We start from the raw sequence: 26563 nt of genomic DNA on the forward strand, positions 1-26563 counted from the left end.
CATGTATAAATCACCAGGAGTTATTGGAGAGGTGCCAGACAAAGGGGCTGGAAGGCTCATTATAAGTCGACAGCAGTGGGCTGTAGGGGCTTTGCAGGACATTCAGTCTGTCAAGTCGTCAACCAACTGGGCCTCACGGGAGCGGCTGAGAGGACCGGCCAATTTGTGTGCAAAGCTGCAATGAAGGCCACAAAGTGGCTGTGGAAAAGATGGGTGATCAATGGGCAGTTGCTTGTGGGACGCAAGCTGGTATCTGATCAGGTTCAGCTGGGTCATCTGGGTGAGGTTGTCTGTTGAAAAACCAGAAACACCCAATGACCCTAGGTTACATCACTGATGATGCGTCCCAGAGCATCCACAAGATGCATCTTACAGGTATAAAATAGGGAGTGTGAGACAATGTACAGTTTATGTATATGTATATGTTTTCCCTTACATTTCTGGGTGTCAGAATGACCTCCATGACCTACCGAGAGATGGGAGATGACACACAGACAGGAAAAGGCTAAACAAAGTCGTGCATGATGATAACACAGACATAATAAAAAAGTGGTTACAAACAGTTTTTGTTTTGTATTTTACCTTGAAACCATCCATCTATTTTCTATACCCGCTTTATTCTTCCAGGGTCACAGGGGTCTGCTGGAGCCTATCCCAGCTCATCACAGGCGAGAGGCAGGGGTTCACCCTGGACAGGTCGCCAGTCCATCACAGGGCCACATATACAACCAGGTATAGTCACACTCACGGGCAATTTAAAGTCATCAATTAACCTAATATGCATGTATTTGGACCTTGGGAGGAAGTCGGAGTACCCAAAGGGAACCCATGCAAGCACGGGGAGAACATGCAAACTCCACACACACCCCTTTTACACCAAGCTGGTTCCAGGGCTGGTGCTAGTGCTGGTGCTAGAGCCGGTTCGCCGTTGGTTCTAAGTAAGAACCGTTTTCTTTTACACAAGCCAGCAGCTGGCCAGAGAGCCACGTCATCACGTTACTGTATACGTCACCACCACGCCCCCTCGTTTTCACCCCGATCAGGAAGCTGAGAGCCAAAAGCTGTTTTAATTTCAGCTGTAGCGCTGTTAATATGGCACTTTATTAAGTTTTAATATTTTTTCAGGCTTAAAAGTAACCTTTAAGATCCCCTACCCAGAAGAAAGACTCCCACCGGGCCAGGGAGTTGAACTGAGAACCTTCTTTCTGTGAGGCAACAGTGCTAACCACTAAACCACCGTGCTGCACCTTGAAACCAAAATAAATAAATGAAATGCTGATAATTATCTGTGTGGTTCTTTTCTTTTGAAATTTCTTGCTGCTGTCATTACAGGCAAATAGTAACAAACACTCAAGCATCTCACACATTGAATGCAGCGGTTTCCATTCATTTTCTTTATTTGTAAAACTTTGGCATTTTAGCCAGTTATTTCAATGTTTGGCCAGATATAGACATTATGTGCACTCTAAGCAATGGATGGCCAACGCATCTTAAATATGTACAGTCTCAATATATTTTCAAAGACAATATATACAGCGTTGCTGGCGGAAGATAGTTGGACAGCTCTGCATAAAACCTCTTCAGTGCTGGCTTTGCATGAACGTATGTACATCCTTATTTAGCAAATATATACAGCTTTCTCTTCCAAAATGGAGTGTACAAAACAAAATCTACAGCCCCATCTGCATACCTAAAACTTGCATCAGTTCCAGCTACACTTGTTACAGTTTTGCAATTACAACACACAGAAGCTGTGCATCTGTGAACGTGGTAGGAGCACAGTTACTGTATCTCTGCTACAGAGCATACTGGTTACATTTTGTTTAGTTTTACCTCTGATTGGTACATGTGTGTATGAACAATAGCGCATCATAATCAACATTCCTACAGGGAACCTGTGCAACACTGCAAATGCATAACACAGCACAAATGCTATTCATATCTGCATCTCATAATGTCTATTCGACTGTACCTCGTATTAGTGATTGTACATCTTATTACATACAACCAGGGCAGTAGCAACAGACAGTACATACAAACGTTTGACACAGTGGTTCTCAAACATTTTGGCTTTCAGACCGCTGGTAGCCACACCGGAGGCCACAGAGAATAACGAGATACCACACTTGGTGCTGACTTAATAAAACACATATACGGAAGAGTTTTAACAGGAGTGACATTTACACCATGAGAAACCCGCTGGATGCTCTCCAGCTTTAAGACAACTTGAAAGTCAATATTTTAAATATGCTATGACAAACTACATTCAGTGTTTCCCCCCTCTCACCGTAGCACTGGTAAATTTGATCTGGGTCTTGCAGCATGTACAGTATTATTTCTTATTATCATTTAAAGAGAAAAACACAGCATTTATAGAATATGACCATACGTACAATAAAATTATGAAGCACATAATGAGCAATAAAAGTCAGTGGCTTAATTAAAAGTCCCTTTGGTAGGATATTTACATTTCTTTACTGCTTAACTCTGTAGAAGAAGGCAAGGATTAACTAGAGGAAAAAATATTCTAACTAAGTAACACTGCCTCATCTCAACATATGCATATGTATGTGTATGTTATACTACTCCAGATGTTGTAGAATCATAACTGGTGTTGGTGTATCCATGTTTGGCCTTAAAATGAACTTTACTTGACACATGTATTGCTAAATGTAAGTAGATGATTATGCATGTTGTTTGTGGCACTAAATACAGTTTTACTCCTGTGATTTTGTCATCCAGTCTTTACTCCATAGACTGTATAATCAAAAGGCAAGTAGCACTTTATCTAGGTATATTGCACAGTGTATATTGCTTAACAGTCCTCCCAAAAGTACGACCAAGAAGAAGATCATTGTATAGGTGCTTGTCTTTGCTTCATTTTCTGTTACAAGGGAGCGATAGTCATACTTAGAAGAGGAGTATAATACTGTATAGATAAATAAGTGTTGTAGCCTACTGGAACATAGGGCAACCTTTAGCCTAAGCATGAAATGGCCGCAGGAACAGTGAGGAAAGCCCAAAGGATCAAAAGAGGCCTTTTCATGTTTGAATCAGACCCTCTTTGTTCAAACTACTGCACTGGGATCATCTTTAGAGTCACATTTTCTATGAGGACACTCATTGTGAGTCCAAATTCATTAAAGTGTTCAACATTTACGATATTAATTAAGTGAACCATAACCAATCCTCATTCCAGTGCCAGTGGGATGCTTTATTGTTAGAGTTAATTAGGGACGGTTTGTGCTTTTCAAAGAAAGTGTCCTTCTTCTTTAATTATATTGGACTTAAATTAACCCTGAAGTTGAATTTAGGCTTCCAGTCAGATTGTTGAATCTATTCCTTTTCTTTAGGGTCTGAAGTGCTTTTTGGACTCTCCAGTTTCTTCATCCCTCTCCGCTGAGCCAGGCTGGATGACTGCACAGGCTCCAGTACTGGAGGAGGAGCACATCGCCTCAGAGCAGAGTACGTGGCGGACAGCGCCCCCTAGTGGATCACACGAGAAAGTCCATCAGTGTTATCTGACCAGCAACTCGGGCAAAAAGCAGAGTGTCACCTTATGCACTCATCGAAGTATGTTAAAGTATTTTACATTGCAATTCAACTCACTGCCTAAGATATCATCTTTTCTAAGCAGGATAACGGATTCGGCATTCTGTTGTTACTTTGAATTGTTACGTACAGTCAGCACTCGAGTTGTAAAAAATAATCAGGAGGGATGGTGGATTTTATCATATGGGCACAGATAATTTGTGCTGATTACAAATAATATAATATATTACAAATAATAGCACTGACCAAAACACCTGCAGAAATACTGCAGGAATGACATAGCAGCAGTTAAATGCAGCCTTCTGTAAGCTTTAAATAACCACTGGGCTTACATCAAATACATCAAAACACAACAATAAAAAACAGTTTTCTGAACTTATCAATATGCCTCTGTCCTTCACAGGATAAGTAAAATGGATCACTGCTAAAACTCCAAATCTTAACAAGAATATTTGTCTTATTTCTAGTTAAAATGTCTAATTTTAGTAAAAAAATCTCATTACACTTAAAACAAGACTCATCACTGGAAAAAACAACAATTTTCACCTGTTTCAAGTAGATTTTCACTTGAAATAAGTAGAAAAATCTGCCAGTGGAACAAGATTTTATTGCTAGTAATGAGAATATAAATCTTGTCCCACTGGCAGATTTTCTACTTATTTCAAGTGAAAATTTACTTTAAACAGGTGAAAATTGTCAAATAAGTTATGACTCTAAATGTTGAAATAGCAGTAAAACCACATTCATTGATGAAATGACATAAGGGATGGAAAGGGGGATGGCAGTTTTACAGGGGGGGTGATTTTGACCGTTTTTATTTCAGGGGGGGATGCCATCCCCCCTCATCCCCCCTCAACTCGAGTACTGCGTACAGGGAGTAACTTTAAGAACAATCTCACCAGTCATACTCCCTCTATAGTTATCACTGTTGTCAGTTTAATAAACAGATGTGGGGAAGAAGAAAGATCAGAACTCTTTAATTACATATACAGTGGTCCGAGAAACTTTTATTGAAAACTATTGGCGTCTAAACATTTCTTGGGGACAATTTGACCTGCCGATCTTCATTTTGCTTCATTTTATTGTACCTTTTCTGTCTAACTTTAAAATAGATTGTTTTTTTTACTCATGCATTGAAATGCAAACGTTTATTAGAGTTTTCTTCAGAGTTCCTAACTTTCTGGATCCACTTTATATAACTCTTAGGCATGAATCACCCTTTTGCTTAACTACAGTTTAGTTTATAATGTAAATAGTGTAAAGTTATGACAAAATATGGTACTTTCCTATTTAAGTACTTTTTACAGTAACTGCTGTTTGAATGTACTTAGCATGTATCCTTCAATCTATATTAGTTGGATATGAATTAAATATACATTTCTTCCATGTTATGTGTAACACAAACATACAAACACAGATATCCATGTATAGTGGGTCTAACCTTGACGATGAGTGGGTCTTGTCTGGTCAGAATGTTTTTAGAGAGGTTGTCTCGCTCTGCAATCCAGGGGTGCCGAAGGACCTAAAGACCATTATATTGAAACCAAGATTAATACAATTATTTTTTTCTAAAACATTATAATAATGCTGAAATAGATACAAAAGAAAATACATGAATACTTTGTAAACTGCTGCTGTCCTTAGTTTTACTCTGAGACACAGAGAAAGTTGAGTGTGTGTAGGTCACTTATTTACTCGACTCTTTAAGTGTTCAGATGAATAAAGTTTGTTTCTATAATTATATATAACGTGGAGGGATCGATCTACAAACATGTACATTTGTGTCAAGGGAAGTTGACAGATTTTCAAAGCATGATATTTCATCTTGCAGACTTTTAAATTCTCAAAATTCTTGTGTTGTGTTGCATATTTTGATATTTTCTCATTTAGACTACTTTAATCCCTCCTTTCTTATTTTAACTTTCAGTAAAGCTGCTATCATTGTATGTATTGTTCACTTATAAACAAAGCTCTGCAGGACCTGGATCCGGCATGTGTAACAGATTTATTGCTGCAGTCAGCCGCTGTGATCCTCAGATCAAATTGTGTTCCCAGTGTATATTGCTTATTGTATGCTATATTGTTTGTTGATACCAAACCATCAGGTTTGTTCTTCTAAACTCTGTTAGCAGATTTCCTCTTTCTATGAAATCCAAGTCAGTGGTTTGATCGACATAACTTGGAAAAGCTCACATCTGCAACTCGGTTTAGCTTTTAGTGAATATTCTCTCCTTTTCATCTAGTTTTTAACATCTTTTAAACCATGATTTGGTATCATATCTATGCATTGTCTGTATGTTTACATTTGTCCTTGATAGTTATGTTTGTATGAATGTAACTACACTGCAAAACAGTCCCTTTATATCACTAAATATAATTGTCTTATATTAAGCAAATATCTTCTCCAATGAAGTAAGACATTTTTTTTTACTAAAATTCTTAAAACTAACTAAATAATCTGACCACTAAAAAGTTAGACTAATATTCTTTAAACAAGGCTTCTTATATTATAATTATATAACAGTACCTGGGGGGCTGTCAGCCTCTGGTGAGGGTCAACGTGAAGCATCTTTATCACAACATCCTGTTAAACATATACAGACATAAACGGGTGGCATTAGTAAATAAACAAAAATAAGCATCATCAGTATGAGATTTTTGCAGGATAATCAATATTTAATGTAAACCGTGAAGCATTAAGATGTAACCTTAGCAGAATCTGACACAAGGTCCCAGTTCCCTCCTGTGATGGAGACCTTCCCACTGCCGATTTGAGCCAGAATCTCATCTGCGGTATCATTCGCACTGCTGGCAAACGGGCTGAAACTAAACAACAAGAATACACACTTCATAGAAGTTCAAAGGGGACTGAATAAAACAGGCTCAAACAGCAGCAGTTTGGGAATCACAAGACATCATTCATGAAACTGGAGATTAAATTCTACAAAAGAGAATCTGAGAATAAGCGAACTTTGGTCTGACGTTGATCTTTGTTGGTCTTGACTATTATTGCACCAATACAGTTCATATAGAGACAGAAACAGTAGGGTTGCTGTGGTTGTTTGACTTTTGAAAGTTAAATTGTGCAATAAAAGAAATTGTCGCAGCTGCTGTTTGTTTTAATTGCTTTCCAACTTTAAACTGACCCAGCTATCATTGTGTAGAGCAGGATGCCGAGGCTCCAGATGTCACAGGCTGCGTCATACCCCTGCTTCCTCAGAACCTACACACACATACACAAACAGCACACTCTTTACTGTCATTGGGAGCAGTGTGGGAATGTAGGTGAAATATTAGAGATTTCATGTCATGATTCTGATCGCTGATCTACCTCAGGAGCCATGAATGTAGCTGTGTAACATGGTGTCATCAACAAGCCATTTTCAGCCCTGAGCTGTTTGGCGAAACCAAAATCACATATCCTGATGGATTCTGCGAGTCCACTGTCATCTGCATAGCGAATGTTACTGGGCTTCAAGTCTCGATGCACAACCTTACAAGGAAAAACAGAAAAGAAAAAAAGGCTTCACCAAATTTTAAATGGTTACAAATATAGATCTAAACCTTTATGATGTGATTGTGAGTGCACACGTTTAGTTTTATTCTGTCTACTCTTTCTTACCCCCTGTGAATGTAAATATTCTACAGTTTTGGTCAACGTGCAGATGATGTCTGACGCATCTCGCTCGGTAAAATTTGGCATCGTCAGAGCTCTGTCCAGCAGCTCATCTCCTCTCAGTAAATCCTGAACCAAGAACAAACACTGGCCATCATCAAACACCTGCAGGTGGAAGAGAAGGGACAGAAACAAGACACAACTGCCTTAAAAAACAATAACAAAAACCATGACTACAGATGTTATTTAAACTTGGCTGTGGTCTCTTCCCTCAGGGTGAAAAAGACAAGGTTACAGACTGTAATTCCACATGTCCATATAACAAGTACATTTTGTTTGGTACTCAGTAAGTTATACTTACATCTCGCAATGTTATGATATTTGAATGCTGTCCATATCTCAGCAGAATCTCTATCTCCTCTGACGGGTCTTTTCTTGCTCTGTCAATTATCTGCTTGAAAAAAAAATGTTACACAATAAATGTTTTATAAATAGCCTTTGATATAAGATATATTACAAAAGACACACATGAACATATCTGAAGCATCCCAAGTAATTCCCACAATGCACCAACCAAATTATGCAGAGATGCAAGTCATTTTGTGAGTGTGTAAAAGTTTCATGAAAGCCTGGCGAATATCTGAATAATTTGTCAAAACAAATCCCAGCACCTTCGCTGAATATTCCACAGCAGTAATTCTGTGCAGACATCTTCGCCGGACTGAAGCTCCCGTCTGTTTGACTTCTTCCTTCAGCTCGTATATGTCTTTGAAGGCCACATCACCACGGATATGCTGCCAGAGAAACCACGTAATTAAACATGAGACACACATGTTTGATTTTCTGAATAACAGCAATCTCTTTGTCTTTATTTCCCAGTTAAATCTAATAACGTGCATAAAACGTTAGCAGGTCATTAGCTAAACAGTGCGGGAGGGTATCATTTAAAGATGACAAATTATGCCCTTTTTCTCAAAAGTTTATACACTGTCCTGAGGTTTTAATGAAGCATCTATGTGATAGTTTGGTTAAAATACCACATAAACAGTACCACAGACCCGTTTTCAACATGTTTTAACATTTTTGTTAATAGTAATGGGTTCAAGGGGGTGGCGTCAGTCCCTAGATTTACCTCCACCCCTCTCCTCTGTGCATGAGAACTTGGCCAGAGGAAGATGAGGAGGAAGATGATTCTACTCTGATCTGGGTGTGTGACATCACAGAACCCAGAAATTCAAAATAGGGAAGACCTATTTTCAGACTCAGGCGAACCAAAAATTAGAGACTTATGTGTAACAAATGCTGGAGTTTTTAAATTAGGTGATCATTTCAGACCTATAAGTTATATATTCATAAGTAGAGATTAAAGTATGATATTATATGATATATGATATATGGTATGATATATTGGTGATATATGATATATATCACCAATTGAGTGAAGCAAATTCATTTGAGATCTGACAAGAAAAATGTTATGTTTGTTTGACAATAGTAACTCAAATGTTAAACATGTTTTGTGCTGGTTTTTGCAGATTTTCTGTCCAGGATTAGGATGGGTCTGAAATCACTGCTCCATAAAGAAATGGAATAAATGTTTCTGGGCAAACAAAAGTTAACTCCCCAGACATGTGTTGTTATAAATAGGCCGACAACAATGCATTACCCTCTATGAAAGCCAATCGTGCTCTCTAATTGCGTATCTGAAAATGAGTTACATAACTGTCCCGCCTTCACCAGAGATACATTTTCCTCGATTACAGAATTTGCAGAACTTGGGCTCCCAATTTATTTATAAATGTAGAGAAATAATGAGATGAACAAGAATACAATTCATTTTGTGAAGTTGAAACTGATGTGCAGCAGACGACGTTAGGGAGGCTGCACACCATCTCCGAGAAGAAGATTAATGCACGGTGCATAGAAAGGTCAAGTTAACAGCCTTGCACCGTGTTTGCTATGAGAGTATGAGTTAGTTAGTTAGTTAGTTAGTTAATATTTATTTCGGCCAATCGTAAACATAAAAATCAACAAACAAGATAACACAGGTTTTTCCCTGGTCAACATTGTGATTTTTTTGACCGAAAAGGTCTGGGCTTGAAGCATGAAGCTTATCTTGCCCACCTTTTAACAGAATAGAATATACAAAAAGAACAAATTAAGTGTCATAAGTCTACACAAAATAATAATAATAGTAATAATAATAATAATAACAATAATGACGATGATGATAATAATAATAGTGATAATAGAGTGAACAACATGTGGTTTAATCTTGATAAGAGCTGAAGATCACCCTAAACCTAAACCTAACCTTTGCAGCAGAGTCAGCTGCATTACAGGAAACCTTTACTTTTAGATTTGTACCATGGAAGTGTTGCAAAATGTAACCCTTTAATGCCTAACACATGAAATAACCCACAAAGAAATTGTTGTTATTATAGATTGAAATCAAAAACACTTCCAATTTTGAAATCAACAATTTCTAAAAATATATTTTTCTTATCAATATGAATACATTAGGTGAGTTCATGTATTTCTCATGTAGTTGTTTGATTTTTTCACAAGTTGTTGGTTTGTATAAAGCTTTTTTCCTTTTTGATTATGGGCTTGGTCCAAAGGTTTTAGACATGTATGTATAAAATATGACACATCCAGCCTTATAGGGTTAACAATGTTTGTAACTTCATCCACAGCTGGTGATGACAGTATTTAATATCCACGGTCTTCATTTATGAATTTCTATCTAAGCTGAGTGAATAGTAACACACCTTTTGGGCATATATTAAAATCAGAATGCACAATTATTTCCTCTTTACTCTGTTAGATTTGTACTTAGCACATTAGATTTTCTTCAGCGGTATTTACCTGTGCTATGGGGTTGATGTTCACCTCCTGACGAGAAGGTGCTACTGGGGCAACACTGGCCTCCTGACTTTGATTAGTGGCCACGAAGCTGAAACCCCGAAACAGCTGGTGTGTGTTTGCACTCGGAGGGAGGCCTGGAGAATCTGGATATTGAAGGGACACAAACACATGCACTGTCAGAAAAAAAGCAAAAATTTAGAAAAACATCAAAATACTGTATGCTTGGTTTACTTTACGCCTTTGATTAATCCTTTAATCCCAGTGCATCATTTTCTCTCCAAACATGGGTGCTGTATGTGGTTAATTTACCCGTTGGTGTTCTGGAGGTGAACTCAGGGTCGAAGTGGAAAGTGTCTTCCGGTCTTCCAACAGCTGGTTTGAACGGAGGCCTCATTTCCTTCCTGTACAACTTCTACAGAACAGGACAGCAGCAGCGTCACAGAAGCAACAACTGGCTCAACCATAAGAAGTAAAGTTGGTAAAATGACAAACAGGATAGCATGCAAAAGTCATGATTACAGCTTTGTGAAATGAATGAGATCATGGCAACCATGATTCCATAAATCTGCTGTCTTTAATGCGATAATGGATAAATATTTAATCTGTTTTAAACTGAAAACCTCTTTATGAACATGATTATATAACTATATGCTCATATAATGCATCTTAATTGACTTAAAGCTAATACTAAATATGGCCTGCAGGTGTCACTATTGTAACATCAGTTTCTCTAACTGCTTCGAAGAATGTTTTTATGGGTGGAAAACCATAGTAGGTAACCATGAGAGGCTAAAATAGTGTCACGTGGTGAGTCTGTCAGAGACAAAAGGTAGTCTTCATTTGATATTTGGAGATGTAAGGTTTTGTCAGCTTTGGGAGAAACTCCATAAGAAAAAGAACATGAGGAAAAAAAATGGTGGGAAACCACTCTGACTGATAAAACCGATTAAAGTTCAATTGTTTAATTAGTATAGTGTAAAGGGGGTAGACGAGTGATATTATTACTGTAGATTGTTATATTAAGCAAATAATATCTGAAAGTCAGTGAACGTCATGTCCAGCAGGTCCAGTGGTGAGAGCAAGGGTTGCTGTGCAAACCAAAGAGCAGTGGACATGCTGGAAATGAGATTGTCACCATTGTAAACAAAGATAAAGAAAAATCATAAACCTTTGGAACATCTTCATTAACAAGGGAATGAGAGTTTCCAGATTTTATTGTTCACTTTGGATATATACAGGCACCATGATTGCATGCAATAAATCTAGTGGTACAGTGATCACTCTGCTGAGATTTATGCACATGGAAGCAAAACCTCTTTGTGTGAGTCTAATAAAGTCATAGTCAAGACTTTTTGCAGATGCGATTACATTACAGTTTTAACTCTTTTAGGATAAGTATTCATTTCTCATTAACAGCAGTGCTTGAATGTTTACTACTACTACAAGTTTTAATAATTCTGTGCAAATGGAAAAGTACTACATTTTTTTATTTGCCAGAGAAAACACCTCAATGATTTGAGATGAGTATCTCGTGTTACTTCCCTCTGCGGCATAAACTGTAAGTAAACATTTACAGTAACTGTTAATCAGGCCTGTACATCTGCCTCCGGGAATGTTAGCCCGTTCTTCCAGAACAGCTTTACCTCAGGGATGGTGGCCGGTTTCCTCTCAAACGTTCTGATTCCACTCCTTTCCACAACATTACTGTTGGATTACTATCAAGACTTTCACTTGGCCAATCTAAAACTTTGACTGCAGTCTTATGTGATAAAAAAACAACACTTGTGTGTTTAGATTTGTTGTCTTTCTGATCCACTTTCTGCTGAGACTGAGTTCAGAGTTTGTGTCCTAACGTCTTCTTTAAGAATTCACTGGTAACATTTGAAGTCATCATTCCATCACTGATAGCAACCTACCCCACACGCAGAAAAACAGGCCGGGACTACAATATTCCCACAGATCACAGATGTGTCACCTGGGATCAGGCTCTTATGCTGGAATGAAAGGTTTTGATTTCTCTTAACATAACTCTTGTTAAGTTCTGTTTTGGTCTCATTTGTGCAGAAAAACAATTTTCAAAAAAGCTTTTTTGGCTCATCTTTGTGATCTTCAGACTTCAAACTTCAAACTAACTATTATGTTTTATGACTTGTTTTAATGAATGATAAATGAAAAAAAGGCTCAACTGAACTCAAGATACTTTTGGTTATTTTAAGATGTTGCAGATTATTACACATCTTGATCTCTGTTGGCCATCTATTGCAGGAATGGGTGATGAACAACAGAGAATTAAGAGGATTTAAATTACTTTGCTATCCTGTTCATATTGATTAAAAACAATAACCTTAACATAACAAGCCAATTCCACTGTTTCATATACTTCTGACACTCACAAATAGATTATGAGATCATTTTACTCAATAAATAAATGGCCAAGCTTTTCTGGACTGAGTTCTAAAATTACTTTTTCTTTTGTTACTTTTAAAAGGTGGAATATTATGACATTTTATACAATGTTGGCCAAGTTTTCCTGAGGTCTTAATGAAATGTCAGTGACATGCTTTGGTTAAAATACCACAGAGATGCAGTCTAAAAGCTCCCATTGCAACCATATCATTCCAGCTGATTCCAGTCGGCTTTAACGAACTCCATCCCCTTCCTAAAAGAATGTTGCCCTTTTTTGGAGCTGATATTGCTATATACTGTATATATATAGTTTCAAGCACAAAAAGTGATTTTCTCTATAAAATGTCCCATTTAAGAGTTATAAGTGGAGTCCACGTACAGGAACTAGTTGCAGAGTTGAGAGGATGCTCATCCTGGAGACCCTGGGGTTACATGGGTGTAAGTCAATGAATACCACTCAGTTGTTCTATTTTAGGAAAAGCTCACTCTTTATATTTCTTCCCCGGTTTTCTTTCTTCCTGTTCAGATTATTGTCTCATCACCTGCTTGTTCCAGGGTAGTTAGCGGCTTTTGGGATTCCTGTGTTTATGGCCCTGCATCTTGGTTAATAAACTGAAAAAGGTTTATATTGGTTCTACGCCTTTTTTCCAGTTTTCTGCCAGTTTGGCTTTTTCTTTGAGGTCCTCATTAGATTGCTTTACTTTGTCACTTGTTTTATTCAACAGTTTTCTACTAGGTTTAAAAAAGGGGAGGGGATACCTAATGGCAAAAGCATGCAAAAAGGAAAAAAAAAAAGAAAGCCAGTGAGGCATGTTTTTGTTTATGATTGTTATGATTTGTATTGCGTGGGTTTTCTCCGGGTACTCCGGCTTCCTCCCACAGTCCAAAAACATGCATGCTAGGTTAATTGATGATTCTAAAATTGCCCGTAGGTGTGAGCGTGAGTGTGATTGTGAGCATGGTTTGTGTGTTTCTATGTGGCCCTGTGATGGACTGGTGACCTGTCCAGGGTGTAACCCCTGCCTCTCACCTAAAATGAGCTGGGATAGGCTCCAGCAGACCCCCGTGACCCCGCAAGGGATAAAGCGGGTAAGATAATGAATGAATGAATGAATGATTTGTATTATACTGTATTTATCATGATTATTATTTAACTATTGTTCTTTGGTTAAAATATATATTTTTTAGCATGTTCGAAATAAAGTTTTTCATTCATTTTTTTTCATTCATTCAATGGACCTCTTTTCATACCAGTGTAGCACACAAGTATATACTGCACACTTGTCACTTTATTAGGTATACCAGGTGAGTGTATAAGACCATCATCTATAATGCAGATTGCTCATAGTAACTTGTACTTACATTCCAGTCGATTGATGCAAAGAAACGGTGTCTTTTTATTTCTTCAACTCCTTCTGGTCCAGCTCCTATTAGTACAGATTGAGAGAAAAATGAAAAGGATGCAAACGTCACATAAATCTGAAAAAACATAGGCAAAACAGTTTTGACATCGGATGTTTGCATAAATTGTGGATTGCAACAATGCTGCACTGCAGACCCCTTTCATGGCACTAGGAATAAAGAAAATAAACCATGAAAACGAAGTTCAACTTGCAATATCCATTTAGCTCCCAGAGAACATTTCAAGGACACAGTCAGATTTTCAAAAGTTTTAGAAAATGGATAAATTACAGAATGTATAGAACAGAACATCGCTGATAGCCTAAATTTCATTACATCTAAATTTCTAGACTTAAAGCTTAAAAGTACTGAAATGTGGTGAGAACCAGAAAGTCTTCAACACAGTTGACTGCGTTCTCTTCGGAGCCTGTAAGCTTTTCACCATCTCTTTCTATAAATAATTCTTTGTTGCTAGAACAGTGTTCACATTTTAAAGTCTTTAAATGGTTTCCTTTGTATTGATATAAAACTGTATGAATTAATTCCTGTTCATCAGTGTTAATCATGTAAAAGTAATTAACTTGGTAGAGCATGCCAGGGTCTATGAATATGTTATAAGTTAGTTCCCAGTGATGGCTCTCCACTCTTCTAAAATGCTGTTAAACCCTCATCTGTTACAAAATGACAAGATGTGCAATTGAAGCAGTGCAGTAATACTGTATATGTTCAGATCATGTGAAACTTGGAGCTAATAATCTTCTACTAAGGTTGAATTAATCTCACTCTTGAGCGCCAACTCTGACAAGTCCCCCCAGTGAAGTGCACGGGATTGGTTCTTTAAGGTTTGTTACATAAACCTAAGCTGCCTGAATCCGTGCTTTTGAGGCTGTCATTGGTGCATTGCAGTTCCGCTGTGAAAGTGCTGTCGTAATGCTGACTTCTTATTTTGCTTGTGATATATCCATAAGAGGATACAAAAAAAGGGAGGGGGGCATCTAATGAACAAGGTATATGAGAACGGATTGAGAAATATTAAACTGCATTCACTTCTGCTTCTGCTTCAGAATGATTATTTTACTACAATTTTGTCCCTGTTGTCTTAATATAATAATCTCTTAGACTGATATACATTTCTATCCATGTTTGGCAGCTATCAACATCCAAGGCGTGTATCTATCATACCCAGTCGGTTGGCAGGGTTTCTCTTGAAGAGTGCCCTTAGTAGGCTCTGCACTTCAGGACTGAGGAACTGCGGCATTCCCAGCTTTGCCCTGCGCAGAGAGGATGCAACAACTTTATAAACATACAAAAGATAATAACAACTTTACTTTACTACTTTACTTTCAATGTAAAGCACTTTGAATTACCTTGTGTTGAATTGTGCTATATAAAAAAATTTGCCTTGCCTTGCCTCACTATTCAGTGGAATTAACTACATCTGAGAACTGAATCAAGGTTCAGCATATTAAGATACATGAATAGAGATTTTAAAAGGGAAGGAGAAAAGCTGATCAGATCATGTGAGGACACAACCCGTAAACTGCCTATTCTAATATATATTCTAATATAACTCATCATCAATAAACACCTTTGTTAAAGAACTGATAAACTTCATCCACATCACTGTAAATGATAAAAAAGAAGCTTTAAGAATATAAAAAATGTAAAAGGTTGAAGTGGTCTTACTTTAGAATAAGAGCCATTGTTTCTTTCCGGTCTTTTCCTTGGAATGGCAAAGATCCTGTCAACATTTCAAACTGTAAAACAAATCAAATCTGCTGTCACAGCACGATGTGGTACAGTGGAGTGTCTAGTGACGTGATGTCCGGTGCACATAAGCCAACATCAGGAACAAATATTAAAGATGGGCTTTTTAAATCTGTTAGAATAAACAAACAATTCAATCACATTCAAGTGGACACAATATCATGAGTTTATAAAAGTTCAGTGCTCGTCAAAATGACAACTTGATGGACCATTTATAATTTTAAATATCACTGCAAACCCCAGTAAAACTGCTTCCATGATACACAGTGGTTACTGTCAGTGTGATAGTGATCAAAGACAATAGATAGAAATTCATTAAATGTATGGTATTTCAATTCAATTCAATTCAATTCATATTTATTTCGAGCAATAAACATAACATAAGTGACCTGCGTGCAACATAAAATTAAACAAATACCTTTTATCAGGTTTATCAGGTGCAGGTTAAAAATACAAATTAATTCGTCAACACTCGAAAGGGAGTGGGAAGAAGAAAACTTATTTAATCCAACCCCTGTATATATAACATTTATCCGGTATAACTGATAAATGAAATAAATAAATGTGTGAGTTATTAGTTTATATTTCACAAGTGTCCCAAATAATTAACGTGTGATATTAATATGTTCCCCCAGATTAAATTTCACATGTGTAAAATGAGATTCCCATGTGGGCTCATGTTTTTTACACGTGAAATGTAATTGTTTTTCTGTAAGGGGAATTAATTTTAATTCTAATTATGGATTCCTATATGAGGAAATTTTTTTTATTTGCAAAATGTGCATTTAGCTTTGTCAAAGTCTGCACAAACAGAATGTGAATGTTTCAACCATTTGTTTTTGTATGTTCCTAATACTAGCTGGCACAGAGATGGGTGTCTCTCTGGTGTTATTGCCAGATGTCAGTGAACGTTAACCTCCTTCTCCGTATTAGCAAAATAAGCCACCATGCAGGCGAACAAAACATGTGGAATTTAGCAGATGCATGATTATGGAAAGTGAAGGGGCTTAATCTGGCAGAGATGGCTGTCGGCTTTGCTGACAGAAGAAAGCCAAACGGAAACCAGAACCAGAAGCCTAGAACATTATTATTGCAAAGTTCACACCTCATATTATGCATCTAATGCGGAAAAAAGTTAGAAAAATACATGCAAGTAGTAAGCAGGTCGGCAATCTGTAAACGCAGTGATAATTAAACACTTCTTACCATAAGTACCCCAAAAGACCACCAGTCAGCACTTTGCGTGTGCCCTCTCCTGTTTACGACCTCGGGAGCCATGTACTCGATTGTTCCACAGAAGGAATATGCTCTTTTGTCATTGTCAATGGATTCCTTACTAAGTCCAAAGTCTGAACAAGGACAAGAAAACAAAGTAAGAAAATTACAGACAGAAACTTGAAAAATGATCAATCTACACTGTTGCAAGCTGGATGCACCTACCAGTAATCTTAATGTGTCCATCCTCATCGAGAAGGATACTGATGGTGGAGAAAAAGAGCTTTAAAAACCAACTTTTTTATAAAAATCATTGTAAATTCACATAATTAGAGAAAATTGAGCCGTACTTTTCAGGTTTGAGGTCCCTGTAGATGATCCCGAGGCTGTGTAGATGGTCCAAGGCCAGGGCCAGCTCTGCAAGGTAAAACTTTACATCCTCCTCTGTAAACATTACCTAGACAAATAAGAACACCTGGATAAATGTATCGTTCACTCTGGTACATTTCCAAGTCAAAAGAATTAAATTAGACATGTTAATTAAACCCCAATCCTCTTCAGAAGAATGGAAACTCATGCACCTTAACCATCTTATAAACAAGTACACTACATCAAGAGATAAGAGTTCTCCTGATGATAGAAAATTGACTCTTTATGGTTCTTATCACAGTGCAGTAAAGTCTTATTTGTTTTTTCATGTTTATTTCACAAATAGTTGTTACAGAAGATGCGTCTGTTATTTCCAAGAGGCTGTGAAATCAGTCCATATCATGTGAAAATAGCTTCTCGGTGCATCAAAAAATTGAATGCTTTTGATATTTGGGTCACGATAAAGCAATAAAATTAAAATACACATCTCTGAAAAATACAGTGTGCAACAGCACATGCGTGTGGTCTGGTATCACCTCGCATCTTAATGGGGTATCGCTAACGCAGAATTCACAGGCAAATGAATGAGTATGAATATTTGTCTTCCTGCGTGTGTTTGTTTTTTCTTCTTTTTAGTCGAGAAAGTGAAGCACACTTACTTCCTTGGACAGACGAGTGAAAAGGTCTCCACCTCTGAGGAAGTCCAGGATCAGATAGAGCTTCCCTTCTGTCTGGAAGGCTGCATGAACACACACAAACACAATTCAAACAGATGCACACACAAAAAAAAAGCACAAAAAGAGGCTTTAATACCGTATTGTTACATTCTGAATATGTATTGTTAGAGTACAGGAGTTACAGTGTTTATATGGGTACAAGCTTAGGATGCTTCCTCATACTGAGTATACACACAATAAAAACAACTTGTGATTGTTTACTTCTGGAAAACGGTTCTGTGTAAAACAGCTCACAGGGACTAATTAGCTAAGATACGACTCTAAATCCTCTACTGAATTGTCTCAGCTGCCAAAAACAGAGTCGGCACAGAAATCGAGGACAGATGCATTAAACTCACTGTGGATTCATAAATCAGACTGTGTGAACGCACAAGGAAAGAAATATGTATTGGTTTTAGAAAACTTGTAAATACCAATGAAATTGTAGGTCTATCCACCAAAATAAAGATGTATAATAAAAGAAAAGGTAAAAGATTATGGAAATTGTGACAGTCAGAGTGGAAAAAATTGAGAAATTAGAAAATGAGTTGCATAACATATCTAAGTTTTGTGTATGTTAATCCTGTCTCACTTATCGCATGTCACTCTTTACAAAATATCCATACATTATACTTACATATACTATATCCAATATCAAACTCCCTCAGAAAAGACAGAATACACACAAAGTAATTTATTCTTACCATAGTGGAGTTTAACTATAAACGGGTGGTTCACTTCAGCCAGGATGTCTCTTTCCATCTTCGATCGCACACGATCCCGAACTGAGAAGGATATGGAAAATGTCTTTAATATAGCTGCACTGTAAATTAATATAAATATGCCTCTGACTCTTTCTAAAAGAGAGCTGTTAAAACGTAAAACACTTTGTGAAATGTAAATGAAAAAAGACATGGTCCTAAACTGGCCTGCCTACAGTCCAGACTCATCAAGCACCGAACACATTTGGAGAACATTTAAATGAAAATTAAAACATACAGTAATAGGGTTTAGATTATTGCTAAAAATCTTTGGATGTAACTCACAAACTCCTAATCCCAGTGTTTTTAGATATGGGGCTGTGTGTTGATTAAACTGATGACTTTAAACTAAATTAAAACCATTACATAGAGCAGCGTTTTTTTTAGCACAGAGGCAACTGCAATAACACTTTATTCCCACATCTGTCTCCCTGACAGGGTGACATTGTAACTCTTCCAACTCTAGAGGTGCAGGTTAAGAGGATTAAGGCTTGGACAAAGACACTAGATAATCACATGACTTCTCAACCCGCTTTAACCGTGCATCCTAGTTTACAGTAATCCCAGTCAACGTAAAAACTGTCTGAATCAAAAGTACAAACTAACCTGTTTTACCTCAAATCCCTCTGAATGTAGGGCATTGTGGGAAAATCTGCCAACTACATCTCTATTATCATTCTCATACAAACCAATATTAATCTTAACAGATTACCATAGATGTACTTAATGGAAACTGCATTTTGATTTGTAATATTTTCTTGTGAACAAGTTAAGTTACAGTATGTGCAACAACTTTATTTATTTATTTATCTCCCTCAGCAATCACCTCTCAAACCAGCGGTGCTGCTAAAAACAAATGACATACCAGTCATTACTTATTAACAAGTTCATTTAGACATGTGAGTTATTTTAATGTTCTGTAACATAAGATAAACCACTTTACTCAGTTACCTTTTAGCGTGGCTTTTTTCAGGACCTTCATGGCATATAGCTGTCCTCTGTCCGCCCCTTTTATCTTTCTGACCAAGAATACCTGGGAAAAAAATAATCACATTTTCTCAGATTATTTGTGGCAATCATAAAACTAGCGATGCACCAACCAGTTGGCTGGCGGTTGGAATTAGACAGTGTTAGTATGATTGTCTCTGTCTTGTACGCCTGGTGTCGGCCAGCATTGGCTGCTGATATCAGCCAAAACTGGATCATATTTTATCTGCCCAGTACACGCATCATATGTGCAGCCTTGAAGGTTTTTAATTTTATTTATTTGGGGGTGGGCATCAAATAAATGAACATGGAAGCTCAGACACAAAAATCCACATTTCTTTCCCATCACTAAGCACGTCATAGTGACGCAGTTTGTTGTGAAGGTTTTCAGTACGAGAACAGAACAGTAAAGACAATTAAAAGAGATGAATGAAAGCAATGGGATTAATTGATGAAAAAGAAAAAAACAACACCATTTGTGGGGCATTAGGTAAATATAAAAATACAAACTACTGAGTTTACGTGACATTTAAAAAGCTACATCCACTCACAAGAAGAATTTATTCCAAACGGTTGCATGATAAATAAGGGATTAGCTGCTTAAATTGTGTCAGTCCACTTCAAAACATATAAACATATTTTATAAGAGATATCCTTATACAAAGTCATCTTTTTTCTTTTCTTTTTTTTTCCAAGTTTTGGCCAATTTTAGCTAAAAAAATGTGACCTGATTTTGAAAGGCATCACGGTTTATTACAACACAGGTTTTTAATCAAATGTACAACAAAATCACATCAGCACTGCATGTAATATAAGTTGTAACTTTTAAACTTGTGCAAAGTTCATGCACTCTGTCCTAAAATGTACTTTTAGGATCTAAGCACGGACGGTGCCTCGGAGTCAGCAGCCCAATCTGCTATTTACGCTGTTTATGCATTTTGACTCGATTTAACAAACAAGCTTTTACTTCTTCATTTCTTTGCCAAACAGAGCTTAGCTGTGGTGGCAGGGGCAAGTGATGATAAAATCACAACATCATGTCCCAATAGACACTCTTGCATGACTACCAGTTATAGACCAGTTACCATGCTTTTTGATTAACAACAAACTATATGATTGCTGTCTTATAGCTGCTATGATTTTATCAAGATCTGTCAAATGTCGTCAATATCTCAAATTATGTAAACATACTATCCAGGTCATGGTCTGACATAACCTCACTCGTCTGCTAGCAGCTTTGCATTCAGCTTTCACTTGCCAACGTCTGCCAGGGTTCCATGTCCAGGCCAAGCAGACCTCTAATCTGCAGTAATAAGTCAGTCAGTGCACCTCTTCTCATTTAAATAAGATTAGGGATCTATGAAGCCGTTGTCAAGGCAGTTAATCTACAGCTAAATGAAAAAGGAGGGCTTATCATTAGCAGATCACCGCCTGGTAAAGAGCAAACAGACACACACAAAGATCCACAAATTGTGTGAATTCTTTTTTTTTTTTCATAGTTTGGCCTGGGACCTTTGCTTTAAGAAAGAGCTATAGAGAATCTGCAATGGCAGAATGCAAATCAGGCGTTTGAGCATGTTTGCAATGTTATTAGCCTTTTAAAGGCTTTGCCTTAAAGACAACTTCAAATCGTAAGAGATTAACAATTACAAATTCAAACAGTTCTGCTCTGTGGTTTCAGGGTGATGTGTCACAAGGAACACCATCTGACTGCTATCATTTGATGTAAAGGTGTCACATTTCAATTGTCGCCATACCAATTAAAGTCATTCTAGAAAGAGTCAGCAGGGTATAAAGAGGGCTGCTATAAAATGTTTCTGTCAATCAACCCTCTTGTGCATCTGTGCCAACTACAGCAGTGGCTTTGTTGCCACTAAAGGAGAAACCAACATTTATGAAGAAAAATTGTCCGAACAGACCTCTGGAGTCCTTCTTCAAATGTTACAGTGTACTTCAGTGTTGAGCAAAACTTCTTCATGAAAGACATCTGCATTTTTCATTATGTTACATAGCAACACCAAATTTGTCCAAACGGTTCTGTCCACCTGTCACTCAGTTGTCTGGCTCTCTGTCTCACATGTTTGACTGAATGACAAGTTATTGAGGTCATCCAGCCGCTCTCTGAATCCGTTAAGCGAAAAAAGGAATTATGTGGAGCTGCGGATGTGTTTGTCTGTGCTTTAGAACGTAAAGGCTGCGAGTCGGGAGGAAATAAGGTCTTGTGGAAGTTGTACAGACAGGATCTCAGTGTCAGGAGGGCACAAGTCTGATGAAATGTTATGTTTGCACTCATGGAAAAGTGTGGCTTAGCATGCCTCAAAGCCTAAGAAATGTGTGAAAACACATAGAGCTGAAGATTTGCTAGGAGAGATGACCCATGATGGCCAAGTATACGTGCTGCAGCCGACTCCTGGAGAGCTCTGACCCCATCTAACCTCTCCTTCTACGAACTCTCAAACAAAGTTAATCTCCTTGCACTTAGACTAAAGTCTAGACCATGATTTGAAAAAGTATATCGTCTCCTTTACACTAGACTGAAGGTAATTTTCAAGAAATTGAAATTTAATGAATTGATATGCAGATGGGACCTCTTCAGTCTCATTGAGTCACACTTGAAAACCTTCACTAATGAAGTTGGCTTTTTTGCTTTTGTATGAAAAACTGTTTTGTTTTTTGATTTTTTGTTTTTATATGAATACAACCAGCGTCTATAGCCAGAATTGACTGGAAAGACTTCCCTGAGGACTGAAGGTAACCATAGCTGCAGATTAGGGCTAATTGTCATTTAGGTCTCCATAATTCTATTTGTGTACAAAGTTTTGGATGGTAGGAAATCCAGCTATTTTAGTAAAAATGATGAAAACAAAGCCCAGGTGGTGCAGATGCTGCTGACTAAGAAGACATCCTAAGTGGTTATTGTATCTTAGGGTTTCATTTTTTGTCTGATAATGTCAACATTTATCTTTCTTGTAAGGACCTTGCCTCATTACTTTGAACGTATGTGCTGTAAGAAGCTTCTTTATCTCAGTTCCTAGTCATAATACAGTTTGCATGAGTTTCACTACCTTTCCATAGGAGCCTTGTCCCAGCACCTTCAGAAGCTGGAACTGAGACGGGTCTGCTTTCTCACAGCCCTCCTTAACATGGTGGCTGATGTCAATCTCCTTCAGTACGCTGTCATCCTGAGGAGAGGCAAGCAAACGTCTTTAATGTTATCAACATATCTTTAAAGACAGAGAAGCAAACAGCAGAATGACCATGTAAAGCTGAGGAGGTGGAGGTGAACACAACGCTATGAATTTAATCTCAGATGTTTGGAGAATTGTTCACATAACTTCAACACAAATAACATAAACTTCTCAAATTAGGGAAGATTTGTACACTAATTCTGATAAATCCCTTTCAAACAAGGGTTGAAAACCTTACATTCCAGTTTTAACAAAACACAGACAGTGTGGGCAAAAATATTGATATGGCAATATATCACGTTACCTTTCGCAGATGTTTCTCTTACTTCAAAAAGAAAAAAGCTTTGAATTTCAATTTTTTTCTTTTTTTCTGATTCCACAAATCAGAAAAATAGCTCTCTAAATATTAAGAAAACAAAGGAGATGGCAGACTTTCATTTGTTCCATTATTGTAATGCTCTTTTTATTTATCTTAACTATCTTAATGGGAACCAGACTGACTCACATTTCTCCTGTTTTATCATCTTGTTGCAGCTAATTTTAAAATTCAGCTTTAGACTTGTTTGTCCTAACTTTCAAGGTTCTGCATCAACAAGCTCCTTATGTTTCAGAGTATAAAGCCCAGCTCACCCTGTTGAACCCCGGTCCTGGACATGTAGCCAGATAAAACCAGTAAGTGGTCCATCCAATTTCAGGCTTGAGGGTGATTGTTCTATTGAAGGAGTTACACGTGTTTGGGGTGTTTGGGAGATGTGCTTCCTTTGTTTTAAATCTTATAAGTAACACTAATTAATTTAAAAAGCAACTGAAGACTTTCTTATTCGAGACAAGCTTCTTTTTAGACAGGCTTTATCTTTATTTCCTTATTGTTATAGTTTTGTATTTTATAGTTTTTATATGTGAAACTGCTGTTTCACTTTTTCACTGTTTCAACTGTTATTTTATTGTAAAGCACTTTGATTTAGACTTTACTTCAGACTCAATTCCGACTGTTGTCTGCGTGGAATGGATACATTTTAATTGTGAGCAGAGAAACAGTCTTACTCTCGTTAGATTTTCAGCTTTATATTGTATTAATATGTTTAAAGATTAAGAAATGTACAGACATTTCATAACACAAGGTACCAACAAATTGCTTTACTAATGTGGTTTGAGAATTCACAAAAACAGTGTAGCAAATAGACCAATAAAGATTGAAGAATAGGATAAAAAGATAAAGACAGGTAAAACCTGCACTATACAATCCCCATTACTTACACATTCATTTTAGCTCTACCATAAAGATCTTTTCTCACTGTAATTTAGATCTTTTTCATCACAAAGCAAAGTTATTGGACCAATGCTGAACCTCAACTTCCCCAGTTTAAATGTGAAAGTGAATCTCACATTCCCCCTCATTCATGAGTTGCTGCGGGGGAACTCATCTGCTCATCCGTTCATATTCCAGACTGTAAATTATTTGTAATGGTTTCCAGAAATGAAATATGGCAGTATTTATTTTTTGGGGATCCACCATTGCAAATCCAAGCTATGCACCACAAATTCAACATGAATTAACTGCACTCTTTTGGATGGATATGTATCTTCTTGATTCTGCATTACTAGTTGGAGACATTAAATACATTGATGCAATGTCAATATGGGTCGGCCCAAATAGTTGGACTACGTGTTGGATAATGGATCAGATCCACAATGCTGATCTATTGACTTCAGTTTCATGTGTGCTACACTTACTATATCAAGCTGGGTTCACAGCTGCAAAAGCAAAACAAAACATATGAAACCCTTGGAATTAACTGGTTTCTGCATTAATATGTCATAAAATGTCCTCTGGCCTTCATCTAAGTCAAAAAAAAGACAAACACAATATGCTTAAAATGAAAACATTGTGTCTTAAATGATCATTGTTTTACTAAACATGTAAGGAATGTGTCCAATAAAGACTCACAATATTGTAATTATTTGTGTGTTAGCTTAAATACATTCCCTTTGTGTTTTACTGTAACTACTGTAGGATAAAGATCAGACCACACTGTAATGCAAATTAATGCAGAAAAGTAGTTGATTCCTATGGGTTTGCACACCTTTTCTTGGCACTGTATTTGAATAATAAATGATGAGGTTTATATGTCTTTGATGGTTATAAGGATTGAAATAACGACTGAAAATGAAGGATCAATATTCAATATCGTAGCAAATAGTTTATACGCATCATGTGAACATGTGATAAATGCACCTGTTTGGCTGTTGTACTCAAACGATCTCCTCTTAGACTTACTTGTCAGATGAGATCATTTGAACTCTAAACGCATTGTTGTGTTTTAAAACATTGGAAAGCCTTAATTGCTGAAAAATGAATTGAACAGGTAAAGCAGAAGTGACGCAATCCACTGAAAAGAAACCCAGATGATGCTGTGTGTCCTCCGTTAGGAAGCTGCGGAGGAGGCAGGGAATCTCCTCCAACTGGTATTCCGTGTTATACTTAAAACCACCCAGCAGCCAAACATGCAAATACCCTGCAGTGTTTGCATCACCTCTTTTGTCCGTTCATATTCCAGATACAGGTGGATCTGCTGCAGACCTCGCATTGTCTTTCTCTTTGCCCCTGCTGCTTTGTTTGGGCTATAAATAGAACTTCACTGCTGTGGCTGTCAACTGAATCAATCTGTCTGGATCCATTTATCTCTATCCTGCCTGCCAGAGTGCCTTCCATATGACCTGTCTCACACTCCCTGAGCCAAAACAGCCCGGCATCCCCCACGGCCCCCTCCTGGTCTCTGGGCAGACAGGTGGAGCAGCACAGCAGTGTGTTGCTGCAGACCAAATACCTCCACACCCTTCCTTCCCCATGTGCACACCACGCAGCATCACGACACACATACACACACGTGAAGTGCGAGAAGTTTGCACTTCTCAAATGATATCCAAACAAACGTGTCCGACCTCCAGCTGGCAGAATCCAGCGGTGTTCTTGCTTCGTGCCGCTTTGCTCTTCAGGTAGATGGAAAACCATCTCCGCACTGTGAATTTTCGCGTGCTGGTATCCATGGCGACAAGCAGACCTGTGCATCTTATCCCATCATGGTGAACATGTCCCTGTTTTCCGTAAAGGGGTTCCTAAGGCAGAAACCGATCTCTATTTGTCTTTTTTTTTTTTTTTTTTTTCCTTCCTGCTCTATTTGTCCCGCATTTTCCTGACGGGCGCGTCCTCGGTGCGGTGCTCGCTCCCCGGCTGCTCCATCTCTCACACGCTCGTCTCCTGTGAAGGATCGCAGCCTGATGTCTCCTTCTCCTCCTCCTGCTGCTGCTGCTCAGAGGTCTCACAGGTCCTCGGTCTCGGTGGACAACAGTGAACTCGCAGTGGGAGTCGGGAGAGAGCCGGGATCGTCCCGGTGCGGGTTTGCGGCAGCTCTTTACGCTGCGTAAAGGCTGCAGAGGTGGAGAGGTGACGAGCAGCGCTGATCCGCTGAATCAGGAGAAGCGCGTGTGAGTGAGCTCCCTCCTCACTCCTCTGCGTGTGCGTGTGTATGCACACCCTCCCTCTCCTCTCCTCTCCTCTCCTCCTCCCCTCCACCCCGGTGGCTTCAGCTCCCTTTCTCTCTCTGCGGAACAAGGGATTGTCACCAGTCACATTGTGTGCCGCCGGCGCGCTCTCCCTCCCTCCATCCCTCCATCCGTCCCTCCATCCCTCCACCCCCCCTCCATCCTGCAAAAGCA

General features: G+C 38.1%; 1 protein-coding gene across 1 annotated transcript; it reads right to left on the bottom strand.

Annotated features, from left to right (window-relative positions):
* Window positions 1-1387: 1387 nt before the first annotated feature.
* On the bottom strand, window positions 1388-26356 carry rps6ka2 (ribosomal protein S6 kinase, polypeptide 2). Its single transcript, XM_061744529.1, has 22 exons — window positions 25790-26356; window positions 22724-22840; window positions 19623-19704; window positions 18615-18695; window positions 17854-17933; window positions 17176-17282; window positions 17051-17088; window positions 16817-16959; window positions 15530-15600; window positions 15026-15114; window positions 13805-13869; window positions 10346-10448; window positions 10037-10179; window positions 7840-7962; window positions 7530-7619; window positions 7175-7333; window positions 6884-7045; window positions 6699-6775; window positions 6261-6378; window positions 6080-6136; window positions 4994-5074; window positions 1388-3486 (listed from the first exon to the last, which is right to left on the bottom strand). The coding sequence occupies exons 1-22, from the start codon at window positions 25892-25894 to the stop codon at window positions 3337-3339; spliced, it is 2241 nt and encodes a 746-aa protein (XP_061600513.1). The 5' UTR covers window positions 25895-26356; the 3' UTR covers window positions 1388-3336.
* Between the last annotated feature and the right edge of the window lie 207 nt (window positions 26357-26563).

Source organism: Cololabis saira, chromosome 2 (assembly GCF_033807715.1).
Source record: "Cololabis saira isolate AMF1-May2022 chromosome 2, fColSai1.1, whole genome shotgun sequence".
NCBI classification, from domain to species: Eukaryota; Metazoa; Chordata; class Actinopteri; order Beloniformes; family Belonidae; genus Cololabis; species Cololabis saira.